Raw genomic sequence first — 10,175 nt, 5'->3', positions numbered from 1 at the left:
TGCTGGATGGTATTTTAACACATACAGCACTTTAGATTTAGAGACAAACAACCTGAGAGATTTGTCCTCAAACTGCATTTACATATCTTCTCTTTGATCCAAGACCTTTTCCCAATAACCACTTTTTTTAAATCTGAATTTAGACACAGGTCACTTTTCTGTTTTAACAACAGAAAACACTTCTGATGGGTGTAGTTGGGGGCCCCACTGTGTGGTGTCTAGCTATCATGTGTGCACCCTGATGTAAGGTAATGAGGCAATGTAATGACAGAGCCCCGCACACTATGCCTGAGAAAGCAGGCACCGTGAAACATACTGTTCTGATGGAGCTGCCGAGCTTCAGGGCCATGACGACAACTTAAAGCACACATCCCACCGTTCCAAGGACTTCATTTTTCCTTCAGCCAGATTAGTGGGGCCATGTCCCAACACAGAAGCACACCAGCTATGGAGCCGGCTCCTGTAGGTTTTAACTCTGCAAACCACTGTGGCAGTGTTCCATAGGGCTGCCTTCATCCAACCGATTTCCTGACATCCGTTAGCTGGGTGACCTCTACCTGAGGACAATGCCCACCATAGGTTTGTCATGAACATTAGTTCTATATGTGTGTATACATACATATGCATGCTATCTCCATACATATCACACAAGTCAATGCCCAGAACACAGTGGACTGTGGCACTGACAACTTCAGCCTTTGTCACCATCAAAGCAAAAGGCCGCTTTTCTTCAGGCTCAGCCCAGGACTGATTAATAGGCTTAAAGTTTTACTAGTTTGATGTTTTTCTCTGTGAGCTTCCCATATCAAATGAAGCAGAAGCAGGTAGAGCCCAAAGTCCTGTCACGCCTTGGGGATGCATGAGTGACACGTGATCAGAAAGGCTCCAGACAGTCGCTACTGCCCACCCCCAGCTCTCCTCCACAGTGCTCACACTTATACATGGGCACTGCTCACACACGTGCACATACACACACACACATACACATGGGCAGTGCTCACACTCACACATAGGCAGTATTCACACACACAGGCAGTTCTCACACTCACATGGGCAGTACTCACACTTATACATGAGTGGTACTCACACTTACACATGGGCAGTGCTCACACACGTTCACACATACGTACACACACATGGGCAGTGCTCACACTCACACATAGGCAGTACTCACTCTCACACATGGGTGGTACTCACACTCACACATAGGCAGTATTCACACACACACACAGGCAGTGCTCACACTCACATGAGCGGTACTCACACTCACACATGGGTGAGAGCTTCAGATGGTGCAACATCCTAAGTTTTTTTTAAAAATGCCTCATAAACCATTACAGATACAAAGTCTGCATGCATGTTCTGGTCGCCTTTCTCTTTTTCTGTGAGATAAAGATGCTATTGTAACTCCCATTGAACCTTAGAAGAGGTCATTTTGAACTTCCAGTTTGGCCTTGCCACTCAAAGCTGACATTGAAGCTCCAGAATAAGCCTTCCCAGTAAAGCCACAAGTAAGCAAACCTTGACAATTGTGTTATAGAAAAGATACTTTGAGTAAAAATGTTGAATAAAATACTTCCCCTCCTTTGCTACTGGCAGAGATAAAAGCAGCTGTTATGAGCACTACGGGGGGAAAATGGCACACATACACACACATACACACACTTCGCAGCCTGTGGCAGGATGAAGAGCTGACCCCGAGGTCATGAGACCTTCTCCCCGCCCCACCCCCCACCCCTCGCCTTACCCATAGAGTTGTCCTTGCACCTTGCCTGGACAGCACAGTAGAGCTGGCCCTTGCCAGCTATGGCCTGGTGAGCTACCTGGAGCTGCGCTAGAGAGCTTGCCCTGGTGGTGACGGTGCAGGAGAGCTAGAGCTGACCAAGTCAGCTACCATCAGGTCCAGATCCAGGGCTTTGAGTTGGCCCACCCCAACATCTACCCCATACATGAAGTGCTGGAGCACGGGAAGGGGCTGGCGCTGCAGAACTAAAGCTACAGGATCTCCATGGCACAGGGCAACAGCAGGATCTCTGAGAGGAGACCAGCTGAGGATCCGGTACTGATGATGTAGCTGAAGCCAGGGGCCTCGCACTAGACCAGTGGCTCATTGCAATGAATATTTGCAAGTAAAGCTGTGTGGACTAATGCGTATACTGTGTGACACACTGCAGCTTCCACAACAAGTTTTGTTTGTTTGCCTGGGGGTGTTTTGTTTTATTTCTATTTTCACTTTGTATTTTCTTTCGGAGGTGGGGAGTTGCAAAGGCAGAGGGCAGGTACAAAGGGATGGGAAGATGAGTGGGACGGGCTGCATGGTGTGAAAATCACAATGAGCAAATAAACGGTTTTTCTTTTTTAAAAGATAGATAAATGGAGAAGGGCTTGCACGAAACTACCTATTTTGCTAAGACTCAATGGCTTCTTTCCTTAAAAGTAAGGGGATAATTGATTAGAAATAAACACTGGGCATGCTGCCTTCTGAAAGATCTTCCACAAACCATGATCTGGAAAATACACGATCCATTCCACAGACTTGAGACCGGTCACAAAGGCCTCAGGGACAGCTCCAGCCACACCAGATGCTTTCTCAGTGCCCCAGCCCAGCTCCTTAGGAACCCTATGGCAGGTGGTAATAACCATGCATATATTTTCAGGACCCCTGAGCTGCTAACAGAGGCCAGTAGAACAGGCTCACCTTGCAAAGGGGGCCACAGATCACAGGCTGCTACTATGGTGTAAGGAGACAGGCTAGCATCAACAGTCCTTAGCAAGCCCACTTACGTAACATGGCTTTCCAGTCTCCTCAGAGGTTAAAAAAAAAAAAAAAAAAAAAAAGGCTGGGGCATTGAGACAGCTCTGCTGGAAAAGATGCTTGACAGCAACCCTTATGACCCGAATTCGTTTCCTGGGACCCACACACCGAGAGAACCCACTCCTCTAAGTTGTCCTGACACCAGTATGTGCACAGTGGCACACACATAAGTATACACACACAAACATACACACACAATGGAAAATGGTATCTGTTGAATTGTGACTTTATAATACTGGATGGAGGTAACCATCAAAGACACCCTCCATAAAGGGCTCTTCAACTGTTTGTCTATGAATTCAACACAGAACAGAACAGAAGCAGATGGTTACAGTTCCCACCAGAGAATAAGTAAAAATAGCTTTGGACTGGGTAAATGGGCAATACAAACACTTCATCCTACTCTCTTTGCCAGGCTGCAGGATGTCCACCCATGTTCTCAGTCTTCATCTAACTAAAGTCTCCCTCGCACTTCCTCCCTGGACCCAGCTTGCCCTAATGTACCACTTAGAGAGGTGCTTGATTCCAACACTAGCATCTAACTTTCAAAACTTATTCATTTGGTGTGTGTGTGTGTGTGTGTGTGTGTGTGTGTGTGTGTGTGTATGGTGAGAATTTTTGTTTCTTTAGAAACCCAGTTATGTTGAGAATGCTTTTGCTTTATGATTTAATCCCAGGTTCACAACAGCTAACTATGATTTGTCACATGCTTTGGGAGGGGTGTGATTTTGCTGGCTGAAAATAGTTTACTTTTGGAATTCTGGGGACTCTTGAGAGGGTATTAAAAAAAGAAAGCCAGAACCCTGAGAGAAGCGGTGGTTGCTGCTGCCCCTGCTGCTGCTTTTGCTGGTTGCTGGATTGCTGGTTGCCGGTTGGTGACATCCTGATGGCAAAGATTGGACTTGCCCCCAAGGAACTCGGCACCCTGACTCAGCAGGAAGCAGTCTAGAGATCTATATTCACTCATTCTCCACGGTGGTGTGGAGAGCTGGGACTGCCTCTGACATGAATGCTGGTGCCCCCAAATTGATGACTTCCCCTTGGTGGGGAGGCCTTGCAGGCACACGGAGGAAGGGGAAGCAGGCTATCCAAATGAGACCTGATGGGCTGTGATCATATGGTGGGGGAGGAGGTCTAGGGGAGGGGAATGGGGTGAAAGAGGGAGAGACAACAGGAAGATACAAGTGAGGGGATAACAATCGGGATATAATCTGAATTGTGTGTGTGTGTGTGTGTGATTGTATGTATGTATGTATGTATGTATATGTATATGTATATGTATATGTATATGTATATGTATCCTTCTTACCTAGTGTTTGGAGGTTGTAAGGGATAGGGGTGGTATAGGGAGGTAGGAAAAAGAACTCAATAAAGTAGCCAAAAGCCAGGCTGTGTGTGCTTGGCTTTTTAGAAGAGGGAAGCAAAGACTGGCAAAGGCAGGTAAGACCTGGACATTGCTCTGTACACAACATAAACGGCAATCCACCTGGGGATACAGATCAGTGCTAGAGTGCTTGCCCACTATTGCGAGGACATAGGTCCAATCTCCAGGACTGCAAAATACAGTTTAAAACACAATAATGATAATCACTTTAAAAGGATTTTGAATTTTTAAATGTATCCATGTGAAATAATTCAATCATTATTTCATTTGTTCTGCATTCCCAAAGGACAAATAAGGCGTGAACTGTCACACGTTCCTAAGGAAATGGGAGCCGTGTTGCAAAGCTCAACAATGACACAAGGCACAAAAGTCTATGGCGTTGTAAATAGAAGGGACAGTGGCATTAGTGCCTAGCACTGAAGAGCCTACACTTCGCCACCCACTGCACCCTCAGAACAATCCACAGCAAAGCCAAGCAGCATCCTGAGGTGCAGGTTATTTCCACTTGCTGAGCCCTGATCCAAGTGATGCTGAGACACAACACAGTGGTCTATAACATATGGCGTGTAGTATAGTTGGGATACATGGGGCCAGGAGCCACAGGCTAAGCCCAACTGCAACTCTTTCCTATACTAATTTTCAGCATCTTTCACTCGTATAGTTTCTTCACACTTGCAAAGCCAAAGGCCTTTACGTGGTTCAAAGGTACAATAGGGAGTTGGAAAAAGTCACAACGCTCACTAGCCCATGAGGTGAGGGAAATGGTACCTCAGAGGGCTGCGCAGATTTAGGTATTGCAGTAAGCAACCTTTAACTGCCAGCAAGCACACTCACATTCTATCCATAACCAGTCAAGGGCGTAAGTGATTGGCTGTGACGGGGGCTGGGGTCAGAAGGGGTGCAGAGTGCTAAGGAGGCTTGTGAGGCAGAGGCAGGATGGAGTGGCCCCAGTGCCCTGAGGGCCACCTGTCACCTACCTGGTCCCTGTGCTTCTGGCGATAATGGAAAACAAGTCCATGTGGCACATCAAGGGCTAAGCCTTCAACCACTTATTTTCTTTGAGAACAAAGCTTTCCTTTAGATTTCCCTTCTACCATGGGATGTGAGTGTATTTTAACCAGGGAAGCATTTTTAACAATTCACTGTATAAAGCAGACTCGTGCTCCGGTCACACCATTTCTTCAGCAGGTTTTCTTTTTAATTAAAAAAATTAGCTATGCATACAACTACCAAATTACCATGAAAATAAGATAAAAATACTCATTTTAAATTTTGTGCATTATATCTATTAAAGCGTATATAAGAAAAAGCATTTATAGGATGCATTCATTGCATCATTGATATCTTTTCTTTTTTCATCACAAAGAAGACGACTTGAATTAATACACTTCCTGTGTTGTCCACTTCAGTGTGTATGTGGAGTCATCTTAATGTGGACTAGAGACTTAAAACAGCACACTTGTGGCTGTGGGCATGCCACCAGGAGCACAGCACAGTTGTGGCTGTGCACATGTCATCAGGAGCCCAGCATACCCCACCTGTGGCTGTGGGCATACCACCAGGAGCCCAGCATACCCCACCTGTGGCTGTGCGCATGACACCAGGAGCGCAGTTCTGGGTTACTTATTTTCAAGCAGGACTCCCACTAATGTTTCTATATACACAACAAAGTCTTAACAAAGTGGCAGAGATTCCTCCTAAATCTAGGCAAACTGAAGAGCAGATTTGTCTTCTGCTTTTATAAACATGTAATTCAGGAATGATCATTCAGCCTTTAGCATTCCTTCCTCTCTGGGCAAAAGCGAAGCTGGCCCTCCTTTGTGGTGGACCATGGCCAGCTGTCAGGACACTAGTGAGTGTTTGTCACATCACTTTCAAATCTGCAGGAACGCAGGCTCTGGGGCTCCACATGGACCATGTGATCAGCACTGTGTGCGCGCGTGCGTGCGTGCGTGCGTGCGTGCGTGCGTGAGTGCGTGGGTGAAGCCCTCCAGGTAGTTATTATGCACACTGCCACTGAGAATGACCAGATCAGACCAGACTTAGTTCAAAGCTCCAGAGGCAGGTGAATTACTGGGTCCACTGTGCATGCCAGGCCTCACCATGCTGCATAGGGCTCTGTGTGCAGCAAGCACCTCAAACATTTTGAACTCCTAAGTGCACAAGTTACAAAACAAAACAACAACAACAAAGAAAAATAGGGTAATTTTAGAGACTGATGATAAAATATGATACCTCCAATTAGGGAAGTTAGGATATAGAATTATTTTTTATTTTAAAAAATATGAAAATAGTAACTTTTTAACTATAAAGGCTTTCTTTTAAACCTGGCAACCATGTGAGAAAAGGTAACTCAGGTGTGTAACATGGTAGAAGGCAGCAAGTGTTCACAGTTATAATGTAAAATGACAAATTAGCATAATTACACTTACTTTGTGTACATTGGTGTCTTAGTTTTTAGCTTCTAATTTGGCAAAAGCCAAGAACATTGCATGTGGCACATTATGAGTATATTCTCTAAATGTACAATTATGACAAAATGTCATTATTTAAAATTCAAAAAGGAAAGATAAATAAGTGATTGAGTAATGCCTTACTAAAACCATCACTACCTTGCCAGAACTGGATGGCCATGAGAACAGGACTGGTTCAAATTCATCGTCTACTTATTTTTACTTTCTCAGACTAAGTGAGAAGCAGATACTTTGGAGACAGGGCCCACATAGCTTAGGCTGGCCTTGACTCTGGACCTTCCTGCTCTACTCCCTAAGAGCTAGCGTGGTACCACCATGCCTGACTAATACCTCTTTTTATAGTATCCCAAGACACTAAGAACCTCTTGGCGGACGCCAGGCAGAAGGAGCTGCATCGGGCAGAAGAGCTTGCTCGGCTACGATGGGTGCACCTTGGGGAGGCACAGGCACAGGGGCTGCCTCTGGCTTGCTTCCTGCTGCTGCTGTGGCTCCTCCTGCTTGTCATTGCTGTGTTCCCTGTATATTTGGCATGGGCGTGGGGCGACCCTCACTGCCTGTCATCTGGCATGATTGTTTCCTGGGTAACAGCCCACTCATTTGGACAATTTTCCTGCAGGTCAACATGAAGATAAACTTTCATAAAATAATATTGTTTATATGAATTAACGATTTTACAGAATTCCCAATTTTACTTAAATAGTTTTAGAAAGTTAGCTTAAGATGTTTTTGTCAGTGGCTCTAATGGAAGAACAATTTAAAGCTCAGAAAGGCAAAGTCTTAGCAGTTGGGCTGGGATGTTTTGAGGTAAGGACAATAGCCCAATTAGCACTGGCTAATGCTGGGCTGGTGTGGTGATTAACTTCTTCTACTCATTTTGAATCAGCTTCTGATATGATTAAATAAAAATTGTTAATGAGTAGATTTGAGGATTTAAAGTAGAAATGGCTGATTGTTTCTTATTAGTTTAGATTTGTGATCAAGACTTGCATAAGATTACTTTTTAAGATAATTCTTTGTAACGGCAATTTGCAACCCGGCTGGAGAAAACCACCTTGCTTTCTCATACTCCACTGATGAATAACAAGCTGCTTAGTTACAAATGTATGCAGGTTCTCGGGAATAACTTGCTTTTCACATTTGTTTCTCACCCATAATACGGAAAACACTTGATCATGTGAGGGTACTGGGGAACATGTTTTCCTTACGGATACTCACGGTAATCGTTCACTTAAGGAAAAATAGGGTGTAACCACATTGTGATTTTTTTATACTGCTTTGAAGATTTTGCTGGGATATAAAAGCTGTGGGAAAAAATAAAGTGGTTGGAGCCTGTGCAGCTTGTTCCTTCCACCAGATGTGCATACATATGTATGTATACATGTACATATGTGAAGTGGTTGGAGCCTGTGCAGCTTGTTCCTTCCACCAGATGTGCATACATATGTATGTATACATGTACATATGTGAAGTGGTTGGAGCCTGTGCAGCTTGCTCCTTCCACCAGATGTGCATACATATGTATGTATACATGTACATATGTGAAGTGGTTGGAGCCTGTGCAGCTTGCTCCTTCCACCAGATGTGCATATGTATGTATGTATACATGTACATATGTGAAGTGGTTGGAGCTTGCTCTACAGTTTGCTCCATCCAGCCAATATGAATGTGTATGTGTGTGTGTAAATTTGTTGGTGCCTGCTCATTGGAGTTTGCTCCATCTACCCAATGTGTGAATGTGTAGGTATGTATGTATTACGTATGTATATGTGCATGTATGTATGTATGTGTGCATGAATGCATATATGCATTATGTATGTGTACGTGTAAAGTTGTTGAAGCTTGTTGGAATTTGCTTATTGAAGATTGTCTTCTGTGTGTGTGTGTGTGTGTGTGTGTGTGTGCATAATCTTTTTTCTCCTTTTCTCTAGTTGCTGACTACCATCATAGTGGCCTGCGCTGGTTCCTATCAATGGCAGCCCCCGCCAATTACAACTGGTTCCAGTCTAGAGACTCAAGCTTTTTACCCTCAGAGAAAAGTGTGCTGGGTGATCAGTCACCGACTCTACACCCCACCTCAGTTTACCCTTGGTGTTGAAGCTAGCCTTCAACAACCTATATTATCTTAAATATATATATATAATCATTGATTTGGGAAATGTATAAATCCAAAATCTACTTTAATACTTGGTCTTCCATTTTAAGAGGTCTAGAAATTACAAATTTAGGAATAAGCAAAGAGACACAGAGCAGCCACAAAGCACCAAGTCCCTGAGGAGCTAGATCATGCACAGTCTTTGCAGGGTTTGTTTATAACAGCAAAATCTTATCTGTTAAAGCAAGCATTGGTTGCTGAGTTCGTTCTGTCTAGTGATGACAGTCACCCTTGCCCCAGGATGGCCAACCCTTGGCAAAGTGTCACTGCAACAGTCACCCTTGCCCCAGGATGGCCAACCCTTGGCAAAGTGTCACTCAACAAACAGTTTGACCTCCTGCTAGTATCGTCCCAAGCCCAGGAGGACAGTTAGCTTGTTAGGTGTAGATCATACCAGTGTGCAAGCAACTGCACAGCAACTCACGTCCTCTGGCTGCAGCGAGATCTCAGTGCACCCACGAGACACAACTGAGAAAGGGGTAGCTCCAGGGGACATAGGCATCCCACACCAGCACAGCCTTAAGCCTGGGAAGCTAGGCTTTTTATCACGCTCAGATACTGGGTTTTTATAAGTCCTACACACCAAGTTAAAACAACAATAACCCGAGCTTGTTAAAAAGATGACAAGATAAACTCAATGTTCAATATAGCTTTTATTTAACTTGATAAATGTAGAATGGGGGTGGTCTCAAGGCAAATTCTGGATTATTTCAGCCACAATCCACAGTTCACATGATTCTGAAGAGCAGTCTTATCTTCAGTAATTCCACACAATTCACCTCCACACAAGTACGTCTAGAGAAAATTCATTTTCAACACTCTATAATTTAGATTTTGTATTTGGACACACTTTGAATTTATCTACTTGATGCAGGTGCCACAGGAGATAAAAATTCATGCAATGAAACTTGGGTTGTTTTTTTTTTAAAAATAAATCAATCATTTGATAATTCAATGCTATATAAAGTACATTGAATACCTAAAATAAAACAAATGCCAATTGTATCATGAATTAATAATATATTTATTGTCTTGAAACTAAACAGGCCCAAGTTCCTTTTTGTCTTCTTTGAGTCAGTTGTCTAAAAGCTTGTCCCTTTCAAATTTCCTGCATAACAAAACCCAAGACATTTCATTTCTTCTTGGCAATTAACAAAAATGGCAGAAAAGTTCAAGGCAGGTGTGTTCTTGATACCTCAGAGTCAGAAAGGGCTTCTTCTTGGGCAGAAGGCTCACAGTCACCTGTGTTCTCGGCTAAGTCAACCTCTAACTCGTCATTGCTTTCTGCACTGTAGTCAACTTCTTCAAGGAACCGAGGTTCGTCTTCATCCAAAACGTAAGTGGTGGGGC

At 44.0% G+C, this 10,175-nt stretch overlaps 1 protein-coding gene across 8 annotated transcripts in view; it reads right to left on the bottom strand.

Annotated features, from left to right (window-relative positions):
* Positions 1-9,459: 9,459 nt before the first annotated feature.
* AGTPBP1 (ATP/GTP binding carboxypeptidase 1) overlaps positions 9,460-10,175 on the bottom strand; it is a 119,957-nt gene continuing 119,241 nt past the window's right edge. For 7 of the 8 annotated variants that reach the window (XM_084797155.1, XM_084797158.1, XM_084797153.1 and 4 more), the window contains one exon: positions 9,460-10,174. In XM_084797155.1, the coding sequence (XP_084653281.1) occupies positions 9,997-10,174 (178 nt within the window). In that variant the 3' untranslated portion in view covers positions 9,460-9,996. The remainder of the gene's footprint in view (position 10,175) is intronic. The other variant, XM_084797159.1, reaches the window with a different exon arrangement.

Source organism: Acomys minous, assembly GCF_964271855.1.
Source record: "Acomys minous genome assembly, chromosome: 9".
Taxonomy (NCBI): domain Eukaryota; kingdom Metazoa; phylum Chordata; class Mammalia; order Rodentia; family Muridae; genus Acomys; species Acomys minous.
This window is presented reverse-complemented; position numbering and strand designations above follow the sequence as displayed.